Here is a 26,715-nt window from a genome sequence, read left to right as displayed (position 1 = left end):
CAAAACGCGGCAGAACTGAAATCTGATCTCAGGAAGATGAAGAAAAGTTTAAAATGTAAACAAGGTGACACTAAAGGTGATGCTGCAGCGCCTAAAAGGAGGAAGAGGCAGCACACAAGACACCAGCAAGAGGCCAGTTCTCTTTTGGCTTTCAAGCATGTGAAAGTCAGTGATGGAACAAAAGGTCAAATCAACCTGAGCGTTTGTTCAGTCAGTTTGTCGAGCAACAATGTGCTGGCGAAGGAAAGAGAATTGGCCGCCGGTTCAAACATGCCAAACACGTTTGTAGGGAAAACAAATGAACAGTCGACCATCACAGAGAGTCGGAGAGAGAAAACCAGAGAGCCTGGGGATCTAAATACTAACCAGACGCGGATCAGGACCAGGGGCTTTTTGAAAAAAACTCTAGAGACCCCAATTGGCTCAAGCACAGAAAGTTCAGTTTTAAAACCCGCGGTCTGCACAGCTCAGATTGAGAATACACAAGGAGTCCCCAGAAGGGGGCGCGGAAGGCCACGGAGAACAAAGGTTAAAGAGATCCCTCCAGAGAGCTCTCTCGCCCTCACTGACAGAAAGAGCCAAGATGTAAAAGGAGAGGTGCAAATTGACAGTTTGTCAAAGGAGCAGAGTGAAAAAACAAGGAGACGTAAAAAACGGATCAGGAATAGAAGTAAAGTGGAGGCAATTCCACCAAAGATGACCTTAAATGCTGAGGCAGACAACAGCAGTGATGTAATCCCAGCCGGGAAAAAACTTGGGACACCCAAACGGCCGCGGATGGTCAGTCTGAAGGAGTTTCAGAAGCTTATCAAACACCAACACTCAAAAACAAGAAAGTCAAAAGAAAGCCAGGAGAAGGAAACAAGTGAAACTACAAGAGTTGTAGAATGTGAGGAAGGGAAGACATGTGGGAGCAGCTTTACAGAATTTACTAACGGGACAGAAATGTACAATGCTCAGCCTCAGAACAGGGACGGGGTTCAAGAGTGTCACGCCGCCTTCAATGTCACAGTTGATAAAAATCACAATGAAATTGTCAACAAATCAGCAGCTGAGTATGAAGAATCACAGCGAGACGAAACAAACAGCTCTACTAGTAATGAGACACATTTGTGGCGTGATGAGTCCCTTCCGGTGTTTTCCTTCGATGTCTTGGGAGAAGAGGCCGAGTTAGCAGCTGAGACTGAGCAGCAACTGAAAACTCCTGATGAAGGTAAAGTGTTTCTTCCTAAAGCTTTGGGTGGCATTTTTTCAAGCCCTTCTTACCGTGTACAGTAAGAGTAAAAAATGAGAAACTTAAACTATTGAACCATTGAATTTCTTTGATTTGATTCGAAAGAGAAACACATTCGCTGCAGTTTGCATAACATTATAAACTAAACCTACTTTGGTGCTGTCTGGTAATATAAAGCATGACACTGTGACAGGTAGCAACGACCACAACAATGCTTGAATTGTTGCATAATGTTGGGCTAGTTTTAAGATAAAAAAACTTACAGATTTGGTGGAACAGTGATTACAGGCTAAGTTCATATCACACAAAAAATATTTCCCATTTTAACCTCAAGATGTATCAAATCTTGCAGCAGTGATGGAAGAAGTACTATGATCCTTTACTATCAATACGTCAATATAAAAAAAAAAATTCCTACATGAAAGTCCTGAATTTATAGTAGAAGAACCAAAGTTTTATCAGCAAAATGTACTTAAAAGTATAAGCAGTAATAGCGGTAGTTGTGCTGTAAAATGTCCTCTGTAGGGCAGATATATTACTAGGGCCCCATAACTCAGTTCTAAACAGGGGAATCTTGATAAGGTCTGGAGTTTACGGTTTTGCTGTCAGTACTTTAGAAGTTACAGAGTGCATGAGGGGCGGAGTCGTGCTTTACTGTGACACACACACATTGACTCCAGCTCAGTACAACCTGAGACACACATCATGGCAGAGAGGGGAAAAAAAGATCCAAAGTGCGGCTACATTTGAATCCAGTAGGTGCTGATAAGGTCGTAAATGTTTTTGACAATTTGGGCCAGCAACCATCCATCGTCGTCCACTGCAGGAAACGTTTGCAAAGCCATCTGAAGTTTGCTGATAAGAACAGGCTAATAAATGAAAGCTTATAACTTAGCTTATTGTTTAGCTTGAATGTATTTTAAAGATTTTGGAACTTCTTGTATTGCTGCTTCTGAAAGACTATTTGTATACATTCAAGAATATTAAAGGCAATGTCAGTTCTTTTCTTAATTAATTTTTCATAAAATATAATCAAAAAATACCGTTAATGGTATCGATAAGGAACCAAACTGAAAAGCAGAATTGATAAGAGTTCTAGTATCGATAAAATCCTAACGATACCCATCCCTATATCTTACTTTATATGACATTATTTATTACATACATAAATACAGATAAAACTACACATAGAAACAAGCTGGAGCCCCATCTATATTTTTCTGTAAGAGGTCACTTGTTCAATCAGTGCATTCTATTTTAAAACCTCAACACATGTTGTTTAATATAAAGATCTCAATCTGAAAAGTAACTTGTAACTCCAGATGTAGTGGCTCCAATATGTGTCCGTTAAAGTACCTCAAAACTGTACTTAAGTACAGTTCTGGAGTAAATGTACTTTGTTTCTTTCCACCACTGCCTTGTCAGCAAAACAATGTTTTTGTTGATGATTCTCATCTGCCACTTAGGTACCTAAGTAAACAAACTGGCAACTGGCACTTAAATTCTATCGTATCTTAGTCCAAGTCTGTTATGCTCCAGGAATAAAAAAATGCGTTTGAAAACTATATATCTATATTTACATATATATATATTAAAAAACAATGTCCCAATTACTCTGGATAATCCATTTTAGTTCCTTCTTTTTTTTTTTTTTTTTTTACCACAAACAGCCTGTGATGCAGGAGTGTCTGATAAAACACCGCGGACTGCTATCCACGACGGAGGATCGTCTCACAGTGACACGCACCTGCCTCAAGAAGACAAAATGCCTTTGGTGCACAACTTGACCCCCCAGGCCTCTGAGAGAACTAGTCCACCTCCGTCTGACGCTGTTGGGTTCGGCAGGAGCTCCGGCTGCGATCAAGAAGAGGAAGAGGAGGAAGTGGAGGTAGACGTTCTGCTTTTCTCTCCAGGCAAAGTGCCTGAGACAGAAGATTGTGAGCATGGACTCGACAACATGGAAATGACTCCAGAGGAAGAAGAAGAAGAAGAAGAGGAGGAGGAGGAGGAGGAAGAAGATGTGAATGAGATTGATGTCACTGGAGATGAGGCAGAGTAACCTTTGTATTTGTGCATAGTTTTTACTATGTTTTGTGAGTAATTCAGCACTTTGGTGTGCTAAGCATTATGTTCTCTCTGTTGTGGTTTTATGTATGTTCACAAAGATGCCAGACAAAGTCCATTTTGCTGTGCAGCTATGTATAATCGATTTTTATGTCCATCCTTTTCTGTTTTCAGCACCATTCAGCGTCTGGCGATTATAAGCTTTGTGCATGCAAGAATGACAGGCTGTGTGCTGGTGTTACCTTCATTTAGTTCTGTGTACAAGGTTCAAATGGATGTTTAGTTTCCATTAATAATAACCCCAAAATATTATTACAAAAAGGGAAAACGTTCTTACTGTTGTTCACATTTGTCTAATAAAAATAATTGTATTACTTTACATTATCAGTCAATTTTGAATTGTCAGACTAATTAAGGTAAAAGCACTTCAGTGGCATTGTGTCTCTCTGAAAGTGACTGTTGTTGAAAAGAAACCTTATTTTTGAGCTTGTATTTGTAAAGCACCGCGTGTTTTGTCTAAATTACAATTATGGTTTATTAAAAAAAAAAAAACTGAAATATGTCACTTTGTTTGCCAACAGACCTTAACATTTAAATAAATATTTGGAGAGCTATGGCACAGAGATGGCACGAGGGGGCGCACTGTCTCTGCCTCAGTTTGAATCCAACTTTATTGACAAGGGAAGCGTAACGGAAACAGTACACACGTGTTTCACGTCTTGCAGGTTTGAAGGTTAAAGAAGAAGCACCGGTAGGTCTACTGTCCACCGTCCGCCGGAGAGGGTCACCAGGACGGCGTGTGTTTGTGGTCAAAGCCGGGCGAGAGCAGCACCGAGGCGCAGACATGGATCCCATGAAGGCACAGCAGCTGGCGGCGGAGCTGGAGGTGGAGATGATGGCTGACATGTACAACCGGTAAAGACAGCACAAGCTAACCATTCACGCTAACGTTACTGTCTGCAACCTTTCTGACTCATGGCCTTCAATGCAAAAAGAACATTAATCTTGATATGCAGTGACACAGAGGCATTCAAGGTTATAGGTCAGCTACGTTTAGTGAAGATGTAACCTTGTAGTTCCTCCGTGATGTTCGCTGCACCGGATTACTGTTGTAACTGATGGCTCCATGTGACAGATCCATTGGTTCAGTCGGGCCAACACAGACTAGTACCGGTACCTAAACCTGTGATGTCCTACAGGACTGTACAAGAGGTACGAGTCATGTTAAATGTGTTTTCAAATCCAGTAAAACATGATATTAAGTAGATTTAGTTATACTGCAGCTTAAGTAAGCATTTGCATTAGAATTTGCCTTTCCAGTACCAAAGCACAGTGCAAATTGATTAATTGCTTAACCCTGTAATGATAAATAGAAAAAATGATGATTGCATTTCTCAAAGTTTTTGGAATAATTATAGGGATGCACAATGGTTTATTACATCATTGTTGGTTCATTACTGCATTTAATTAAAGCTCGATGTGGTTGAAAGACAATATAAATGCTTACACATTGTTTGCACTTTATCTGACCAACGAAAATCCCACAACATATTCCAAAAGCACCGCCACCTTATTTATTTTGATACTGATCCCATTACACATTTAAAGCAAATATTGCTTGATCCAAAAGCTAATGAAACAGGTAAGCATGTAATTGAAAAGGCCTTTTGACTGTTTGGTTAAATCCTCCACTCATCACTACCTTAAGAGGAGAAGCCAAGTGTCTCTATTGAGAACGATGCAGATCACTGAGTGATTGCCTCATTCAGTTGGGAATTTCTGCATTTATTTTTTCCCCCCCCTCTGTCATCAATTTCTTGCGTCTTGATAGCCAGACTGGTTCATAGTAAAGGAGAGCAAGACTGGTCATTGTGCGTGAGCTAACAGACCCCTAGGACTGTCTGACATAAAGTGGGACTACTGGTTCAGAGCAGCTGTAAATAATGAAATGAATGATGGGTGAATTCCATTAAGCTGCTTCAGTGTCAGGGTCCTGGTATTGTGCATGCTGGTTCACCGTCACACTGTTCTGACTTAATGGGACACACAAAGGTACTAACTTTACACTATGATGAGACAATATGTCTCCTGTTAAAGAAAGTCTAGAGACAAAGTCAAAAAGCACATGGGTGCTTTCAAACAGTATTTATCGGCATTCATTTCTAGTTTCAGGCATTTATATTGTTGCTGCCTAATTCACTCTTGGTTTCTACTTCTTGAGTATTGTCCCTGTCAAATTAACAAATAGAATAAAGTAATTTCATGTCCATCAAATCTAAAGCCCCGCTTTGACTTGGGTAACTCTCTTTGGTATTTGACTCCCAGGTTGGGACACTGAGACTGATTTTTTTTTTTTTCAATGTACTTTGTATTTTGATAATGAAAATAATCTTTGCAGCTCTAACGTCATCAGAATAATTTTAAAGTTGCTATAGTCACACTTAAACTCTACACATAGGTGCTTCAAGCTATTTACTTGGTAAAGCAAGGTTGTACTAAATTGTCTGGTAAATGTGTTAACACTTAAATAATATCCCGGTCATTACACACTTTGTTTAAAAATCTGACCATCTCCTGTCTTCCTTTCTTCCCAGCATGACCAACGCCTGCCACAGGAAGTGTGTACCGCCACATTACAAGGAGGCAGAGTTGTCCAAGGGCGAGTCCGTGTGCTTGGACCGCTGCGTGGCCAAATACCTGGACCTTCACGAGAGGCTGGGACGCAAGCTGACCGAGCTCTCCGTCCAGGACGAGGAGACGATGAGGAAAGCCTCCTTGGGGAGCGGATAAAGACGTTAATGAAGTTATCGAAGTAGAGCATTGTGGGGGATTAAATGTCAAGGGTTATTTAATGGGTGGGTTTTGTTTTGGAAATAAATAAAGTGTGAAGAATAATGCTGTTGAGGGTCCACGGAGATAAACTGCTTTCCTACTGCAGTCGAGGATGAGACCTTGGATTAAGGTTAAAGGAATCACGAGAGGACCTGGTGGAACAACAGCACAAAGACCTCTTCAAACTGCTCACTGCTCCACCAGCCTCTCTGGATGAGTTTGATTAGTTTTAAATTCAGCTTGGTCCTCAAGAAGTCACCTGATAAACGACTTAAAAGGAGAGAGAGGATGTGTAATGTTATCTCTAATTCATACTTCGTGCTTGTTTTTAGCTGCTTAGAGTCCCAGAAGGGTGCTGCCTCTTCTGCAGAAACTCAAATACTGGCAGGTTAAAACAATCACTATTTACATAAAGTCTTTGTTGCCACATCATCCTTTGAACTTGGGTGAATTTTATTTTATTTTTCTTGGTGAAAGGGGGAGAAGTAAACATGAACCCTCTTCATAATATTACAACACAACATGGTATTCGGGTAGATACTCTGTTCACAAATACAAGTTGTCTGTTATGCAGACATGGTTCTTTACAAAACCTTGAAATACAGTAATTAAAATACAGATGGATGAGTGCTTGCACTGAATGAATTATGTATGGCAGTATGTTTTGTCTTTTTTTTTTTTTTTTTTTTTTATACAAGACCATCCATAGTTTATTCTCTTTCAGGCCTGCATGGTGCTGTGTTGGCTTTGTCTGTAAACTCAAACGGTACCAGTCAGGTCATTCATGCTTCACGGACGTTTGATGAAGATGGACTGAAACCAATGCTTTGTTCTAGACTGTCTCGTGGTGTATGTGACTGGACAATGATTTCTGACTGATACATTTCCTTTTTTTTTTTTTTCATGTTTTTTTTTTTTTTCATGTGCTAACCACTGTGTCGGTGACGCAGCTTTTTATCTGCATATTGGAGAAGCTGCACAGTGTGTCGTTGTTACTAAGAACTCTAATAAAACTGTCATTTATCTTAACATGAGTTTTGTCATACGGGTATTTAAGTCTTCATTTCTGTCTACTTTTTAAACTCCCACTGCTGTCCCACAGGAGGTGTGGTCTGCTAAACATGTATCTGCACCTTTAAGACAATGAGGAAGTGAAGACTATTGACTTTCGTTTCCTTCGTGAAACTTGTATTTATACTGGCGCTTGTACATCGGAAAGGGGAACAGCTACTGAAAACAAAGGCGACACGGTGGCAGTGGGTGGTCGTGTGTTTCACCAAGCAGGTGGAGAGACTCTTCAATCCCGGTGCCCGCGAGGAGCCCCGCGCGACAGACGTGGTGAGTGGTTTTCAAGGTGTTTATAAATGCCTAAAAAGAAGGACTTGATGTTTGGGGTCGAGTTGTGTCATACTGTATGTGTCAGAATAGTTGTTAAATAAATAAACCTAGAATGTCTCTGTCAAGGGTGTAGTTAATATCGTTAAAAATACGAGTTTACATGAATGTTACAGCAGAAGTCCCAATATGTCAAACTAAATAAAGCACAGTCATATTAAATACAACTCCAGTAGCTCAGACGCACTTTTATTCCAACACTAACTGATTGAATTGGCAACTTAAAGGTCACGTGGACAAGACCTGTAACTCTAATATGTACAATTACCCTGTGGAAAATAAACTAATAATTATTGAAGCTCGAGAGTGTCTGGTTTAAGGCTTCATGTTGCCTTCATGTGTTGTTGACTTTATGTATATAGTCCTAAGATAAGGGAACTGTGCTGTGTGTCTTGCTTATGCATATTGAGGAACATGTGGTAAGGGCTATCATTCAATATGATAATTTATTGTATTTGAATTAAATCATATCTTGATGAAATCATATATTGTCATGCACAAGTTCGTTGTCTAAATTGATAAGAATTCTGCTCATGGCAATACCCCCAGTTTAGTTTACTATGTAGCTATTCTAGTGTTTCTCTATAATTTCACTCAAAACTGTTTTAATCAATTTGCACATAAGTTCTTACTTTAATAAGAGAATACTCATTACTTTTCATAAATCGTGTATTAAATAACACAAGGCAATAAAAAAAAAAGCTTTACAGGCTTTCGGCATTTGATTATTTCATATTGACTACTTATTTATTGAATTACCAGAAAACATGCTATTACGTGATATATATATTGTTATTGAGCTATCAATTAACCTATATTAGTATTGGAAATGTTGGCCTTATCGCACAGCCCTAGTTGTGGGTCATATCCTCTTTGATAATAATGTAAGTTTTAAAAGAAAATTTTAGAACAACAATATACTTTTTGAAACACACACACAGATCTATTTAAGATCTAATTAGCATAGACAGCAAATAATTCTAGGTTACTAAAAATAATCAAATTTTTTTGACCAGATATGGGACCCTACAAAAGTATTAGTGGAGGATAGGGTGTCAGAAAAGGGAAGGTTGTCTCACTCTTTTGGGGATAGCAGGGATTTTTTTTCATTATTATTTTCTCACCCCATATTTCTAGTTTATTTAATATTTTTGAGGTGTATTTTATATATATATAGCTTTATGCACACCATGAAGGTGTATTAGTGCACATGTAATTGGCTCCACCTCAGATAATTAAAAGTTCTCGACTTCAAAGATTGACATATTGATAATTGAGATTGGTCCAGCCTAAGAGTTTATCTCCAATTTATAATGTGGCCTGTGAAAACTAAATAGTCTAAATGTAGTAGTCATTAGTATGTACAGTAAGATATTTGACAACACTAGAGGTACCTCATAGGAATAATGTTATAATGACATTTCAATGATTGATTGGTTTGGCTCATTAGCAGTGAACGTAAGGTATATAAACCAGTGTACTGCTCTGTTTGGTCACTAGATGGATGCATCTGATCAAGAAGGGTTGGTTGGGGATGCTGATCAGCCTGTGGCACCTCCCAATGGTGGCATAAATGAACTGCTGAATGTGGGACAAGAAGACAACATGCATGGCCAGGTGAGCTCCCGGCTGTCATGTCAAAAATATATGTAACTCCAATCTCTTTGGTTTCCAGTGAAAGACACTCAATTATTTTTCAGTGTGATAACATTGTCTAATCAAACAGTTGCAAAACATATATTCCTTTCTTTCCTCAGATGGAGGAGTTTCTGGGCCCACAGGCAGAGTACAACGAAGAGGAAGAGGAGAGGAAATACTACAGGAGGAAGAGGCTGGGTGTCATCAAGAATGTTCTTGCAGCAAGTGTTGGAGCCATGATTGTGTACAGTGTGTACATGGGTGAGTCTGATTGGAGCAAAGTAAATGAAATGGACACTGAATAACAGAGTCACAGTGTCTCTAATATGTTCTTTTTAATCTTTTTTTGTGTGTGTAAATGGTGTGTTGAAGGCCTTCTGCAGATGCAGCTGATCCTCCATTATGATACGACTTACCGCGAGGTGAAGTACAGCAACCTCGGCCTGGAGGACATCGATCACAAGATGCTGATGGGCATCAATGTCACCCCCATCATAGGTCTGCTGTACACCCCTGTACTTATCAGGTACACACACACACACACACACACACACACACACACACACACACACACACACACACACACACACACACACACACACACACACACACACACACAGAAAAAAAAAACCATGTATTTTTTTTTTTTATATCTGAATGTTCTTGCCTGTATGTACTCTATGATAACAAAATATACTATATTTATCTCTCCGGAAGGTTTCTAGGCACCAAGTGGATGATGTTCCTGGCCTCAGGAATCTACGCACTCTTTGTCTCAACCAATTACTGGGAGCGGTACTACACCCTGGTTCCGTCAGCCGTAGCCATCGGCGTGGCCATTGTGCCGCTCTGGGCTTCCTTGGGAAATTATATCACAAGGTTAGAAACAGGTCATGACAGGGTGGGCGGATGAAGATGTATTGTAAGAGGCAGAAGCTTGAACCTCGATACGTCATAGCAGAGCGAACTGAAGGTCGACCAGCATTCTCAGACCTCAGGGGACAGATTGTCTCAGTCTCAGATTGCTGCTCTTACCTTCACATCAAAAACATTATGCATTCATTTCAAAATCACTAACTCAACTGTTTCTCATTTTTACAATGCCTAAGGATAACTTTATAACCACCTTAACCCTGACTTTAAAAATAACCAGTAATATTTACTATGTCTAACCACCATCAAAGCTTCAAAACAGACTACAGGGATCACCTAACAGATGTTACAGAAATATTATTTATGTACTTCTATCCCTACATAACCAACGAAGGAAGCCAAAAATAGATTTTTTTGAGAAATATTTGAATAAAAAAAATCTACATTCTCTTTATTTAACAGAGGGCCCTTTCACACCTACCATGTTTGGTCCAGACTCTTGTAATTTTTTATTAAAATTACAGGAGTCAAACCTACCTTAATCCATATTCTTTATATATTTTCTGATGGGGCCCAAATTGTACTTGCTTAACTAACTGAATATTTTTTATTTAATCCTTTATTTAAACAGCTAGTTTCATTGAGATCATGTCCGTTCCAAAAGAGACCTATGTACAAGAATAAACATATTTTTGGGATATTAGTTTCACACTAAGGAAAACAATTGAATGAAAGATGAAAATGAAAGATTTTAGTTTAAAGCCTGTGCTAAGGTACTGTGTCAGTTAACCAATCAATGCAAGGCTCAAAACAAAAGTTTACCAGGCACTTTGTTGTGCTGTGCTGTGGAGGTCAGGCGGAGTAATTTTTTGTCACCAATTGTTTTGGGTTTTTATTTTGCAAAGCATTGTTATGTTGTTGATGTCGCTTAGCAACAATATTCCTTTTAGACAAATTCTGTGTTTTTTTTATTTAGTATAGTAGTATAGTATAGAGCTTTTATAAAGTTGAATGCAGAAAAATACAGAACATGGAAATGATAAAGCATATTATTATACCCCCCTACTACTCTTTCAGCAAATCTTAGCTGTCAAGGTGTGAATGGGATCGCACATGGGATCTTTGAGGCGGCCTGGATTAGTATAAACACCTCATACACAGAGGCAGGTCTCATGTGATTGTGTGCGCATATAGACTTTAAAATGAACACCTGATGGTAAGATATGTTTGTTTTTCTAAAATGTGTTGTGAATTTGTTCACTCACACAAACACATGCAGGATGGCACAGCAGTACTACGAGTACGTCAACTACAAGGAAGACCATGTGCAGGAGCAGAAGAAGCTCCCTAAAGGAGCGTGCCACAGTTACATCATTGTCTTCCACTCAGTCTTCAACATCATCTTCCATGTGAGCCAGCTTTTGTTCGCTAATACTCTAATTCATTTCATGTTTTTGTGGCGTTTGACATCATCAAATGAGTTTGCCCATTTGCAGAAAATTAATGAGCTACAATCCCTATCTTGTGTCTTTTCCTCTTCAGCTGAGTTTTGTCTTTGCGGAGTTCCCCATGCGCTTCGTCCTCAACGAGTACCTGCATGAAAACAAACACATTCTCCAAAGTGTCCAATCCTGCGGTAAAGACACATGTCGCCTCACCTCCACTGATGAATGATTACACAGAAATTATTTCAGGACAACCATTTACAATGAATCATTTTTTTTACCAACACCAAAAAATTGTAAATAAAGCAATAGTTAGACATATCAGGAAACCTGCTTAGATACTTTCTTGCAGAGGGTTAAATGAAAGTGCTGATACCGCTCTCATATCTGTGTGGTAAATATGTAGCTACAGCCAGCAGCTGGTTACCTTAGCTTTGCACAAAGACTGCAAACAGGTAAACAGCTATCCTGGCTCTGTCCAAAGGTAACAAAATCCATCTTCCAGCATCCCTGATGCTCACCAAAGCCCTGGCTCCAGTCTATATGCTACGCTAAGCTAACTGACTGCTGTCTCCAGCTTCAAATTTACCGTACAACCTTGAAAATAGTATCGATTTTCCTATCTAGCACTCGGCAAGAAGGTGCATTTGCAATTCCTCTCAGCTCTATGTAGTCTCTAAGCATTTTTTCACTCATTATTCTGAATGTTCCACACACTCTACTCATTGTCAGCTCGAACTAGCTGGCGAACTAAACAGAGCTAACAACTTCAAAAGGTGATAATATGTCAGTTTGTGTTTTCAGCTTATGCTGCTGCTCCCAAGTGACCGAAAAATCAACTAATGCTCCTTTACATGCTTGCTGTCTATATTTCTTAATATACCATTTTCATAGAGTTTTTGTATTTTGTTCCGTTGTAGTTAGTTCTTGTTTCATTTACCTGAATCAGGTTTTTTAAAAAGAACAAAAAACACGCTGAAAAAGGGCTCTTCTGTCTTCCCTGTCTTGGATGAAGTAGAAGTCCACGTGTTTGGCTAGTATATATGTATATATATATATGTATATATGTGTATATGTATGTATATATATATATATATATGTGTGTGTATGTGTGTGTATATGTGTGTGTGTGTGTGTTTCGTCCAATATGCTTAATTAGGCAGCAAGAAGCTAAAGGGACAAAGCTCATGTGAAACAAGTGAAGTGCTGCACTTCTGCTAAAGCTGAAATGTTTTTCCTGCCACGCTTAGCTTGGATCTCACTTCTGTCAACATCACTTCCTTTTTATTGTAAACATCAATAGGAGGAAAGAAAACTGTGGAGAAGTTCCCATGTCCATCAGATCATATTTAGCCCCTTGTAACGTTTTTATGCTTCCGCACGGCCGTCAGCAGTGGCCAAAGGCATTATGTCTTGTGTAAGTGATATCTCAGGAACGGCTGGAGGGAATTTATTCAGAGTTCATTACCTAGACTCAGAGATGAACTGATGATGGTCAAAAGTCCCTGTGACTTCATTAATCACATTTTTGGCCATAACTCAATAATACATATGCTAATAATGACAATTTCCCACAAATGTCTGAAAGGATAAAATGATGACGTCTCATGTGTTACAGGCTTCAGGTCGGACTTAATAAAGGCTGTGTTGAACTGAAACCTGCTGGTTATTGTTTCTCATCGCCTCCTTGTTTAATGGTTGAACTGTTCTCTTCCTCTGACAGGAGCTAACATCAGTGGAGTGATCCCCGGCCTCAACAAAACTGTGCTTACCAGCCTGCCTCGCTCCATGCTGCTCATCCAGGTGGAGAGTGTCCTCATGGGCTTCGCCTTCCTTGCCATGATCATCGTAAGATCCAAACTCCCCGACACACACACGCACACACACACACACGCCCCTCTGACTCCCTAGAACTCAGGGTCTTTGGGTGGTTTATTTGTATTTATCTGACTGTCAACCAGTCTCTGACGCGTTTACCCAAAGTGACTTACAATAAGTGCATTCAACCATGTGGGTTAAACCCAAAAGGTTGAAGAATCATGCAAGTACAGCAACTTCATCAAATATACTGGTCCACCTTAGGGCTACATTTAGAGAGTATAATAGATAGATAAAGAGCTTTTTCTCTTTAACAATCAAACTGGTAAACACACTTTTGTACAATTTACTAGGACTTCCCATTCATAAACGACAGGCTCTCAGTAGCAGCTCCTCGGGAGCTGAGTTGACAGCAGATGCTAATCTGCCTTCACCAGGTACTGACATGAACCAAATATTTCATGTTGGTGCAATGGGTAGAAATCAAGAGTGTGTGTAATGAGTTATTGATTTTATTCCTCTGCCCACCGTAGCGACTGAGGGGAATCTGCCTGTAGTGAATCAGGCGAGCTCACTGACAGACTGTTAGCCTTGAACAATCGATGTAGGTATGGTTAGTATGGATTGATACATTTAATAAAAGGGAAGCGTCTAAATGCGCTTTAAGTGGTGCTTGGGCGTTATAGCATTTTAGATGACTGGCGTTAGAAAATAATTGTTGTAAATGTACAGAAAATTGTGTTTAAGATTGGCCAATATATTTATTCCAGCTTGGCTTTCTAATTGTATTTGCAGTGCTTAAGATCGATGCAAAGACTTATAAGTCCTTCATAATTACTCAAAATATGTTGATTGCTATTTGCTGCTACCCACAGTTCCTTGCGCTGTGTGGCGCTGCCTACCGCCCAACGGAAGAAATCGACCTCCGCAGTATTGGCTGGGGAAACATCTTCCAGCTGCCTTTCAAACACCTGAGAGACTACCGCTTGCGACTGCTCTGCCCCTTCTTCATCTACAGCGGATTTGAAATCCTGTTTGCAGTCACTGGATTTTCCCTGGTAGAGTAGAAAAGCTGTCACTTGCATTGCTGAATTTTGTGTCTGGAAATTGTATGCATTTCATCTAATTTCTTTCTTTCTCTCTCCACAGTCCTATGGCGTCTGCGTCTTGGGCCTGCATAAACTGTGGCTCCTTATACTCGTCTATGGCCTCTCCTGCTCCATCTTTTCCTCCCTCTCCCTTTGCCTCCTACGCCTCCCGCGCTGGGTGTGTCTGGTGGGTGGCGCTGCTGTGCATGCAGTGCTGCTGGTGGTGCTCCTGGCGTTTTCTCCTCCTCCTAATAGTCCGGATTATCTGGGCCCTCTCCTGGTGATCTCTGTGCTGTGGGGACTTGGCACAGCCCTGAACAAGACGGGCATCAGCAGTGAGTAACGGCTGTGGTCGATCAGTCTGTAGGTACAATACTGTACACTTACTTTGTTCACACATGACATCTGTCTCCTCTGTATGTGTGCCAGTTCTTATCGGTATGCTCTACGCTGAGGAAAAAGAACGTCTGGACTTTGTCTACACCATCTATCACTGGTGGCAGGCCATCGCCATCTTCATAGTCTACCTCTGGTCCCACCTGCCCATGAGGGTATGTTTTGTGTGGGTTTAGAGAACATTAAATGTGTGTTTGTGTCTTGGGTAAAACACCTCTAAGAAAAGGAGGCTTCATTTGGATCCACATTTTAAAGGAAAAGTCCCTTCTTATATCGTTCATCGCCTATTTTTTGTCACCGTTTCTCAGGCTAAACTCTCCATCCTGTTGGCTACTTTATTGCTGGCCTGCTACTGCTATTGGGTGATGGAGCTTCGGCTGGCCAGGAAAGTGCCTTTCAGACTGCCTCGCATCCCGCGGCCACGGCACAAGGTAAGCAATCTCAGACTGTTGCCGATGATGCCTGATTCATGCTGTCAGGTGATGATTAAAGTGCAGCCTTCACAGCCCAGGAATATGTTATATTACTGATTCTGTAACAAACATTGCTGCCTGTGTGATGCAGAATCAGTCTGTACATGTGCTGCTAAGTTAATTTGAAACATTCTTCAGAAATAAGCATTTGTAACTGTTTTGTTTCATTTATCCAATTTCAAGTCAATTTCATGTGGCTATTGAGTTAAAAAAAACATGTATTCCATCAAAGCTTAGATACTCTCAGCTGGAATGGGTTTTGCTTATTATTACATCATTTGGATGTTTCACATTCATCTGCTGAAGGGAGAAAGTTTGCTCGCCTTGAATCTCAATTTAAGACGAGTACGTATGATCATGATTTTGTGACTTCCATCCAGTTTGGAGCCAGTCATTGTCAAATATGCACCACAATGGTGATGTGGGAATTTAAAACATCCAGTGCAAATACACTGGCAATGGGTGGAAGTGATAAAATAAATTTTAATATACGAAGGTGCATTGATAACAGAGAAGGAGGTCAAATATTTTTTTCATTTCGGAGCACGTCAGTCTAAAATCCCATTTATATAACCTCTTTAATCTTGTCACTTCACATGATATAAAGTGAAGCTGTTTTTAAAATTATCATTCATTTTTTAAAATGCGTTTGAGGTCATTTTGATCTATGGTTTGGTCTGGTACTAGCACAAATTAGAAGTGCTGTTGCTATGGCTACCTTTAGTTTAATATGCCTGATCCATTGATTTAAAACAAGGTTTAAACTTTTGACCAGAAGCAGAAGTAAGTTTTAGATGTTGCATTTTCCTCCTCAATGACTACTTGCCAGCCAGTCAGAAACAAGGGTGTCGTATGATACCAGCTGTGCTCTACACTCATTTGCCAGTTTATCAGGTACACCTAGCTAAAACCAGCCAATCAGTCTAATAAAGCAGGCCTGCAATAAATCCTCAATTCATGAATATAATAATGTGCAGTTTTGTTGGAACTGTTTTAAAACCTGTCAATAAAACCTTGTTATAGTCAGCGCTTTTTTGAGAAACATTTTACTGGTGACTAAAAGGTAAGCAAACTTTTTCGCCTGTCATCAATACAATATACAAATTTGTGTCTGCAGGTCAAAGGTTACCGCTACCTGGAAGAGGACAACTCGGATGAGTCAGACTCTGAGAGAAGTGAGGAGGATGACGAAGATGAGAAGGAGGACGAAGAGCATGTGGCGGAGGAGATGGGAGCGGAGGACAGGGAGGAAGGAGGCCAAGACGCAGGGGTCCAAGGAGTTGACTCACCCAAAGCCAGGAGGAGAGGGGCCGAGGGTCACCGCCACAGACAGGAGGACGCCCATGTGAAGGAGGGAGTGAGAGAAGAGCGTGAGGGAGGTTGAGAGAGGAGGCAAAGGAGGAGGAATGAGGGAAGATTTTGGACAAATGAAAGATATTACAACAGAGGACAAGAATTGGCCGGATGCTGTCGTGCTCGTTCATATTTTCCATAGATGTTTTTTTTTACATGCTACACTAAACAAAAGCATTCATTTCGGGCATAAGCTTTGATAAAAAAGCTCTAATTACCTGTTCAACTATAATCAAAACAGCGGTCCAGAAGAAAGGTTACTCAAACTGTAAATACAATGTTACTATTTCACTTTAGGTATAGAAATCTAAAAAAGGTAGCAACCGCTGGATAAAACACATACAACTCAAAATACATCAAGAATACTTTTGTTGTGGCTCATGTACACCAACTGGCTGATAATCATAGAGGTCATAGCCTCTGCGTTGTAATGATCTTTTCTTTTTTACCCAAAAACTAGTTTCATTTTAAAAAGGGCACTTCACTGAAAAGAAAGAAGTGAAAGATACAGAAAAGAGAACAAGGAATTGATTTCCTAAGTTTGTCCTCAAGGTGAAGTGTGTTTGGATTTTTAGAAAGCTGGTCCTGCTGGATGTGAGCAGCATTAGCAGCCTTAGCTATATTTGTTCTTCTGCCTTTGTTTACTTCCAAACCCTTTGTTTATGCACATTTATAAGACAAAAGAACCCAAATTAACCTGTTTTTAGAAGCTCAGACACATGTCTGCTGTTCCTCCTGGAAGGAGTTCAACATGCTTTTTGCAGAGGTTGAAATCAAATGTATGTTTATGCTTTAGTATAGTTCAATACACAACAGGTACTGTCAGTCATGTATGGCCAATGCTCGTAAGTAAGGAAATCATTTTGGTATACAGTGGCTTCAGGGATATTATAGGTTCTCAATATGTGCAGTGTCTCAATAGTTTTTAATATTGTAATCTACAATACACCAATGAACAAGATTCTCAGCAACGCTAGGAGGGTCCTTAATCACCTTATCACTTAAGTCATTGGAATTCATCCTCTGGGGACCATGAATGTCTGCACAAAATGTCATGGCAATCTACTAAATAGATTTAAGTAGTGGACAGATTAAATTCATAGAGTAATGCCGCTAACCAAAAAATACCCGAACAAAAGTATTACACTGTTAAAACAAGAGCTGGTACAGCAAAAACGATACATACGATAGGACAGATCATGTATTGAAAATGCAAACATATCAGGGTCTTCACATGCCCTTGAAATCTTTAAAGATGTATTGTAACATTTGTATTAATTTAAGCCCTTTGTCATGGTGCAAAAACAGCTTGGTTTTTTTCTGAATACATTGACTAAAGACATTTTATTATGAGAAGCCCAGACGCAAATAATACATTTAATGATGGCTTAATTCCTTTTAGCTGCTTCATTTTCCTGGTAGTGTGCATACTGGCTCAGCGTCACACTTCATGGTTTACTGGGAATCTTGAATTTTTAATGTTAGGAACTTCTGTGTTAGCTACTATGACTGTGGTGGAGCAGATCAATTAATCATGACGTGTTGGCAAGTTTGGGGAGCCACATTGGAGGATTTGTACAACTTAGCTGACCTTTTCTACAAAATACAAAACCTTAATGTTAAACTTGTGGTATCTACTTCACTGGGCATAGTTCTCACTTTATTTCCTGTTTTAGTTATGACTTATTGTTGTCTGAAGTCATGTTCACTTGGGATTGGCTTGACTTTACCATGCTTTTTAGTGTGAGTTGGTTTGTTCCAGGCTGCTTTAAGAGAAAATTAATTAACAGGGTGAGCATGTCATGCTTTCATACCAATGGTCAGAAGTTCACATACTTTTAGGTACTGTTCTCACATATTGAGGTTGGGATTATTTCTATTTAACCCTGCTTTGGGAGGAATCACATCTTGACTTTTCAATGAACTGATGCCAAAGATGCTTGATGTTGCACGGATCCCTGTTCATTTATGTAATGTAATGTTACTGACTGTAATGTGTGAAAATGGTGGTCGCAAGATAATATTTTGTGCTTCTCTCTTGATTACACCTGTACATTCAACTAAAGATGGTGTTGAAGTTAACAGCGATTGTACATGTCTTGACTGGTGGGCGGTGAGGTGTCAAAGTCGCTGACTTATCGTCATGGAAACTTAACAGCAACCAAACGACTAGAGCAAAGAATAGCTTAACTTTAGTCATTTCTTTGCAGTTAATGTGACAGTACATTTACATGCCCACACATATATAAATGTAGACCACATCATGGAAAAAAATGCTTCTTTCTTTTATTTATGTAAGAGTATAAATACTATGAGGAACTTGAAAAACTAATTTCAAAGTTTGTAGTTCTGAATTATTGGATAATTAAACTGCATACGTTTTTTTCTATGTGTTTTGCACTTAAACCGTAATATCCCTGTGCAAACATCCTCTCTGCATACGTGCACTCACACAGAAATGACAGAAAGGGACTTGTCAGGTTCTCAATCTGAGCTTTATTTCACATGTTCTTAAACAAAATGAGTATTAACATGAAATTGAATATGAGCTGGGATAAAGAGGTAGCTGCTACGTCACTGATGGTTTGTGTTGTAGTTGCGGTCCTGACGAATGAAGCCTTAAACTCAGAACCAAACCTTAAGTTCAGGCTTCAACAGTCAGGCCCCTAAAGCACAGCGTCCTGAGCCGTTACTGTAGCCAGTTCCCGATCTGGTCCTTCTCAGTGCCTGATGCGTCTGATGGACTGGATCTTTGGAGTCTGGCAGTGGGAGCCCCAGTGCCTCCAGTGCTGGTAGTCTCCGCTGTGTCTCTCGCACTCCATGATGTACTGCTGGCCTCTGTAGCCCGGGTACTCATAGCACACAAAGCTGAAGGATGACAGAGGCAGGAGGAGGAGAGTAGGTATGTAAGATTTTTTTCTGATTTTCTCTTTACGTAAAGAATTTCTCCAGGTGGTATTCAGATTAAACATTTTAAAGTAGTAAATACTTGTCAGTGCTCTCTGGTGCACAAACTACGTAAAGGTGACTGTTTCTATATTACTGCGAATGTGTCTTTGGCACTCTGTTCTGCAGTTTCCTGTTATGTTATCTGTGACAAGCTTACATGTTCATCGGTCAGGCTCTACCTCAAGTTCATGTTGTGTATCAAAATTAACTTTAAAACTTCAGAGTGTTTTGTTAACACCCACAGAAATTTCATTGGTCATGTGTGTTTGTTTAGTTATTTAGTATTAAAGTTATTTTCTGCTCCTTTTTCCCTTTTCTGCTTCTTCTTTTTCTCTCTAAAGCCCTCTGAAAATTCTTTATCATAAAGAGCTTTAATTCAACTTGAACTAGATTGTGTTGGGATGAAGCTCTGACTTACGCTCCACACTGCACGTGCATGGATCCGACCTCAGGCATGACCCAGCCCATGGCCTTCAGGGAGGGGTAATCGTCGCACAGCTCGGTGCTGCGGCCCATGAAGTTCTCCCTCTCAAAGATCATCATACGACTGCTCTGGTGAGACTGTGGAGGGGGGGGAGGGTAACAGAGCGTGTAGTGTTAGGCCTATCAGACAGACTTACAGAGCGAGCAGACATTCAGCACCAAGTTGTCTCATTTTCTATTTTTGAGTTGTTTCAGTCACTCGCTGTGTGGCTTCTGATCACTCCTTCCTTCTGTCACTCACTATCCTCTCTTTTCAATTTGCCCTTTCTTGCTCTTTCCCTCCCACATCTCTCTTCCTATGTCTCATTTTTTAGCTCTCCCCTCTTCTGCAGGCACTCACAGCACAGTAGATGGGACGAAGGGACATGAAGCGCTCGTTGTGGTATGACAAGGAGCCACTGTAGGCGACCCAGTTGGGGTACTCGCCCCTCTCCAGGATGAACTGCTGGCCCTGGAAGTCATGGTGCTCGAATCCCACCCAACTGGGCACATGGGTGGAAGATAAGAAATAGTCAGATGGGTGAGTAAAAAATTATAAATAGTGTTGTCAGAAAACAGTCCGAACATAAAACAGACATGTGACATTAGACGGGGTGAGAAGAGTACCAAGAGTGTCTGTTTTTGTCCCTCTAGTGGTCACATGAATAAGTGCATTAAACTGTGAACGTCCATTGTTTTTTTTACATTTAACATTTCCACAGTAAACAAAAGTTCCAAAAATCATCCCTAAAGGTGATATCCCCCATTTTTTACTATTCTCACAAAAGAATAGAAGATGAAACGTTACCACTTAATATTGGGTGACTTCAGAATGGATTTTTCACTTTGATTTAATAGAGATTTACAATTTCTGTTCTCCTTAATATAGCTAAATATGCATTCAGCAGCTGAAATCAGCAGCTGTTTGGCAAATCACTACACTAACTTTGGCGAACTATACACAGCATGACTAAGGCCTGAGCTGTTATGTATAAAGCTGCTCAGAGTAAAGTTTTGGTCCAATGTGCGTCAATAATACTGAGGGTGGCACTCTAAAGATTTTCTCCCCCTGTGAGGACTCACCAACAGATGGCTGCTTGTTGAGGAGGAGACGGCACTCTTTCCAACCAACAACTGATGTTTTAGAAATGTGTGACGACATACAGTTGATAAAACATAAGTGCATTATTTGGGCCCCTAATACCCACACAGGAGTAAAAAGTAAATGTGCTGATTCTGTGTGAATAGAACCAAATGCTGTGACATAATAGTAATTTCTGCTATTATACAAATTATATTTTTTTATATAGATTACAAAAGTAGTCATTAGGGCATGTCCCCCAAAGCTGAAGAAATGCAATCACTGCTCTGAAAAACAAGAAGTAATTAACCATCTAATTGTAGCAGAACCATGACGGAAGTTTATCAATCAAAGCTGAAAATATAACAGACGGTAACTAATTGAATTAAGTGTATATTCAGAAAATAGATTTCCAATTACTCTTAGGTCTTTATATTATTTAATTTGATGTATTGAAGCGTGAGTAACATTGGACACAATGAATGATGAGCTGGCTGTTGGAGGGATTATTTGTGAAACGTGACTAAATGGTGTGAAGCCTGGATGCAAATCCTTTGGAGGCCCGCTGTTTGCTGGTTCAGTGGTTCAGTAGACGTCCATGTAATTTTACTACACTCAGGAGTCACTGCAGCCAGAATCAAAACGTTGCTTTTAGCTGCTATTATAAATTCCTAGGATCAACTTTCTGCTACTTTTTGTATTGTACTGTACTTAAGTAAAAATATCTTCCACCACAGATAAAACCCCAGGATGTTTCTTTAACATGGATTGTAACCTATTAAGTCATGAATATTTTATGTTGTCATGTTGGCAGGCCTTTCAGTTCATGTAAGCGTGCCCCACGGACGCGCTCATACGGTAGTTACAGCTTATAACATCGTCCCGACTGACGTCCTTGACGCAGAAGCGTAGCACCCACCCGCCAGTCCCCCCTCAGGTAAACACTGTTTGCTCTGTTTTGCACTGTTGTTAGCACTGTTGGCTGCAATCAGCTGGCTCAGATGGCTCTGAATTTTTTGTTTAGAAACTTTGATATTTGACACCAAGTTTTCAGAGGCTTCAGGATTTAAGAAATAGAGAGTAACAGATAGTATATAGTGTAGTAGTAGGAATAGGTTTAGCTTATCTCTTTACAAGCTAGTCCCAATAGATAGTTCTAAGATCATTTCAGGATTTCTAAAAATGCTGTGTGCTTTTTTGGATATAACACTGAGAAATGGAAATATCCCACGATTTTATCGAAAGGTTACAAACAGTCATGTGGCCCTCAAATTAACTACTGCTGACCAGTGATAACTGTTGACCACAGGAGAGGCTCTTTTTTCGCAGCTCTGAATAGACCTCACAAAGTGAGTGTAAATGCTTCAGACTGACCCTGTCAAGCCTTGAGTTGATAGTGATTAAAGTCTTTCTCAGCATTTCATCTGTAAGAGGCAGCTTTGGCAACAAGAAGACCACCTCCACCCACTCCGCACCCTACACGTAGAGTGACCTTAGAGGCGATCTGCTTTTAGCCGGAGCCTGGACACTACTTCCTCTCTCATTATCTCTCTGCTGTACCTCCGTCTCACAGACACACACTTAGATAAACACACACACACACACACACACACACACACACACACACACACACACACACACACACACAGTCAGTCAGCTGTCCACAGAGATGTGCAGGCGTACAGGCTGTGTGACTCACGCTCCACTCTCCACTCGGATGGAGCGGATGTTGTCCAGGCCGCAGTTGTGGATGTTGCAGCACTCGGAGGTGAACTCCTGACAGTTGCCCTGGAAATGCTCCCGCTCAAACACAGTCACCTGCACACAGGGGAGGACAGGGATGAGGGTGTGGATTGTGTGTGTGTGTGTGTGTGTGTGTGTGTGTGTGTGTGTGTGTGTGTGTGTGTGTGTGTGTGTGTGTGTCTGTGTGTGTTTGCACGTGTGTGTTCTCACCTTAAAGAAAGGGGCTGTATCCATGCCAGGGAAGTACATGGGTGAGGTCATGTGGGTTTTAGTAATTCTACTCATTTCTAAAGTGAAAAACAAAACAATAAAAACAAAGTACATGAATCAGAGAAGGGTTATAAACAGTAAAATGCATGAGTTTTGGCAATTTTTGATTTTATTGGATAACAACAAGATACTTTTTCTTAAAATATACACTTTAAGTGGATTTCAATAATTTCCATTTGTTACAACTAACTGTATGGTGCTAAACACTTACCATACAGTTAGTTGTAACAAATGGAAATGATCAATTACAACTATTTCAATTATCAATTACAACTATTTCAAATTCAACTATTCCCATGCAGCCAACATGTTCTTCATGACATGAGCGCAACTAAGTCAGATGTCTGGGTTAGTTAGGAGAAGCCAAAACAAACATTCCGTCCGGTAAAGAAGAAGTCTAAGTTATCCATCCCGTGGGAAAGTTGTGTCTCTCTCCCGGTCCTTACCTGATGCTCTCCGCTCTCCTCGGGCCACTCGCACTCGCACTCCTCTACGTAGACTTTTGTCTGAACCTGGCGCTTCTGTTTTATACCGGCGTCCACGCGGGAGCCTCGTGCTCGCGCGTGTGCGCGTGTTGCACCTCTGTGCGTATGATGTTAACGAGGCGAGTTTTCAGTGTGTTAAGCAAAAATGAATTCAAGGACACACTTCCGGTGAGGGTCTTCAGAATGAAGCTCTATAGTGAACAACGAGCCGATCATTTGAAGTAATTGGAGTAGGCTATTACAATTGAAATAAAAAAAAAATCAAGATCAGGTTTTGTGTGTGTTTTTTAGTCATCTAAATTATTATTATTATATTCCTTTATTAGGGCAATAACAGAAAATTCACCAGCAGATATTTTGACAATAATGGATTAAGTCATTGAAGCCAAATAATGAGTTGCTTTTCACAGATTTAGTTTACAACACAAGAATAGAGCATATCTTGGAATTCATATTAAAGACTAAACAATTAAGAGCCTAATATATACAATCGGCCAATTGTTACCCATACACACAGGGAAGTATGATAAAAGGTGAGCATTATGGTGTGGTGAGCATTCCTATAGAAGGTATATTCGGCCGTATAGGTAATAGATTAAGGGTCGTTTCCCTGCTTCTGAGGCTTCCTCTGAACCATTAAGGCTTTTATTTTGAAGGCAGAAGGAAGAGGAGTTCCGGTATTCCTATGGCTAAACGTGATCAACTTGACTCAGGTGAGAGTGAACCTCCCGTGCGCTCCTCGGTGGATGTGTTTCTGTGCGCGCGCGCGCTGGTGAGCTGGCCGTCCAGCTCTCTCGCGCTCTCTCTCTCTCTTTGTGGCCCTATGCGGCCTGTCGACTCAGCAGATCATATACAGGCCCAGAGGTGAGGCTGGGGAATGCGGCTCTGTTGTTGCTCTATTCGTATAGGTCAGCAGTGCCATCGTATAGAGCAACAATGGCGAGGACTATAGGCAAAGAATGAGAAGGATTTGGAGGGCCGTCCGGGAAACCTGTTCCTGTGTCGGCTCTCAAAAGTCGAGGAAACTGGGAAAGAGGAATCCAATTAATGATTATGATTGTTAATGAATAAGAACAATATGATGATAATGGTCTCTTACAATGACACAATAGCTTTAGAAGTGGTTAAGGTGGATATTTCCTGTTACAAACGAATGAAAAAAACATAGAAGCACTGAAAATGAAAAGAAACTTTGTGGCTATATTGAAAGATAGTATTTGAAGCTGGGCCTGTGTCACACCCACACAGCAATATTTGCGCTGATGTTTTTTTTTAATTATAATCCCCCCCAAGTCCATCACTTGACAAAATAGGCCCCAGTTGCCACAGCAACATCCCCCCTAACCTCATCTGGTCCTCTGTCCTTGACATTTAATCTAGAGAGTATATCACAAGGCTGACACCCAGCTCTCCTTAACATGTTCAGCGTCACGCACACGCACAAAGACACAGACTCACAATCAGAATTTCTGAAGTCACTGCTCTACGACCACTCTGTACCAACAATATTTTATAAAGAAAGTGAAAACATGTATATATAGTGGTGTGTAGTTTATTACAGCACTTCTCAAAACTTCAGTTTTCAGGTAGTACATGTACATGTCTTGTCACTCTCTCAATATAATTGAAATTAATATGAATTTTGCAGGATTATGCAATATAAAAGTTGTTACTCCACAGAGGACTACTTTTTCGTTCATAAATCTAATATGGGTGTACATCATTATCTACCGGAGGACACTCAGTATGCTCTACTTAACTTTTGGAGAATTTGGATCTGGCCATATATATATCAACTTTTCAGACATATAAACTTTGTGGGACACAATAAATAAAGGCATCCTGAAATTGTTCCCATCCATTTCCCACAGACATGTAGTTTATGAGGATGCAACCCTGACACAACTGTTGTATTAAACATTTTTGGGGTCATAAATGGGTTGATGCTTTGCCGGATAAACAGCTGGATGGACTCGTCAATGGACTTTCTGTTATGTTGGAGTTGGTATGAAGGCCTCAGCGGTGCCTCCACCTATGTGAGGGGGACATGAAAGAATGTGATGCAGGAATACTTTTATAGAATACACATTTGCCAAAAGGGGTCAAACTTTTTTTGTGCAGTCAAGTGTGACACCTAACTTCATGGTTTTGCCCTTTTAATGTGTTTAGATATCCTGCTAGACCGCTGTCTATTTCAGATTAACCAAACCTTTATTGAACTTGAAGATGTATTTCAGGCTCCAGACATCGAAAAATTGGCTTTTTGAAGACCATGTTTTATTAGTACACATTAAATAATGTCATTGACTTTTCTGGGCTGTCGTTCATCTTTTCCCATCAGCTCAGCTGCAGTATCTTAATACTCCAACTAAGCATGTATGGTCTGATTATAAGGAGCTGGAACATTGACACAGTCAATTATGAAGTTGTGTTCCCGTCATTTTTACAGCTGTGAACAGGTGTGAATATAAAAATGTGTAGTCCTTTACCGTGAATTAAACTTGCAGGCAGAAGGAGCCTGGGTTTGTGGTTAAAGTACCACCATGTCCTGCATGTGAACGTTTTATATTAACTGCACGGATTCTCACGCTACAATGTGTGTTCTCACTTAAACTACATTATGCCTCCGTTCTCGTCTAGTTTCTTTAGATAAAGCGATATTGTATCACAATAACCTACCTGTACCTTTTACACGTCCCTTGCTAATGCATTGTAATTACAATGATCTGCAAAGTGATTTAGGAAAGAAAAAATGTCACACATTCTCACATCTGCAATTTATGTATCCTCACTCCTTTTCCTCAGCTGCTCTGAGAAGTGTTTTGTCAGCTAGACTGTCCTTTTGGATGGTGGACCCAGTCGAGAGTGAAGGACCTCCTCCACTCTCGACTAGAGGATGGAGAACAGGGAGACGAGGATCCACAAATAAGAGATGTTCCCCCTTAACCTCCCTTGGCTGTCGGACACTTCCCCCCTTGTTCTTCATTCATGTTACTCTTTGGACGTCCAGAAGTCACTGAGAGTGAAGTGTGCTCTGCTAAGCCATTCACTCAGTCCCCCATTGACCTTTTCCTGACGCTCACTTGAGCGCTAGGATTTGAGGAAATTCAAACTGC

At 40.4% G+C, this 26,715-nt stretch overlaps 3 protein-coding genes across 3 annotated transcripts; 2 read left to right on the top strand and 1 right to left on the bottom strand.

Moving 5' to 3' along the window:
* Nucleotides 1-3,939: 3,939 nt before the first annotated feature.
* timm10 (translocase of inner mitochondrial membrane 10 homolog (yeast)) lies at nt 3,940-7,153 on the top strand. Its single transcript, XM_054604958.1, has 2 exons — nt 3,940-4,213; nt 5,893-7,153. Exons 1-2 carry the CDS (start codon nt 4,143-4,145, stop codon nt 6,086-6,088), a joined length of 267 nt encoding a protein of 88 aa, XP_054460933.1. The 5' UTR covers nt 3,940-4,142; the 3' UTR covers nt 6,089-7,153.
* Nucleotides 7,154-7,342: 189 nt separating this feature from the next.
* On the top strand, nt 7,343-16,640 carry unc93b1 (unc-93 homolog B1, TLR signaling regulator). Its single transcript, XM_054603812.1, has 13 exons — nt 7,343-7,468; nt 9,026-9,142; nt 9,283-9,424; nt 9,536-9,689; nt 9,881-10,042; nt 11,316-11,445; nt 11,579-11,672; nt 13,205-13,329; nt 14,175-14,357; nt 14,449-14,722; nt 14,817-14,938; nt 15,092-15,214; nt 16,374-16,640. The coding sequence occupies exons 2-13, from the start codon at nt 9,026-9,028 to the stop codon at nt 16,638-16,640; spliced, it is 1,893 nt and encodes a 630-aa protein (XP_054459787.1). The 5' UTR covers nt 7,343-7,468.
* Nucleotides 16,641-18,973: 2,333 nt separating this feature from the next.
* Nucleotides 18,974-23,682, bottom strand: LOC129095391 (beta-crystallin A1-like). The gene is made up of 6 exons (XM_054603814.1): nt 23,561-23,682; nt 23,055-23,131; nt 22,801-22,919; nt 20,382-20,523; nt 19,977-20,119; nt 18,974-19,477 (listed from the first exon to the last, which is right to left on the bottom strand). The coding sequence occupies exons 2-6, from the start codon at nt 23,127-23,129 to the stop codon at nt 19,330-19,332; spliced, it is 627 nt and encodes a 208-aa protein (XP_054459789.1). The 5' UTR covers nt 23,130-23,131; nt 23,561-23,682; the 3' UTR covers nt 18,974-19,329.
* Between the last annotated feature and the right edge of the window lie 3,033 nt (nt 23,683-26,715).

Source organism: Anoplopoma fimbria, chromosome 9 (assembly GCF_027596085.1).
Source record: "Anoplopoma fimbria isolate UVic2021 breed Golden Eagle Sablefish chromosome 9, Afim_UVic_2022, whole genome shotgun sequence".
Taxonomy (NCBI): domain Eukaryota; kingdom Metazoa; phylum Chordata; class Actinopteri; order Perciformes; family Anoplopomatidae; genus Anoplopoma; species Anoplopoma fimbria.
The sequence above is the reverse complement of the archived record's forward strand: the minus strand, read 5'-3'. Positions and strand labels throughout refer to the sequence as shown.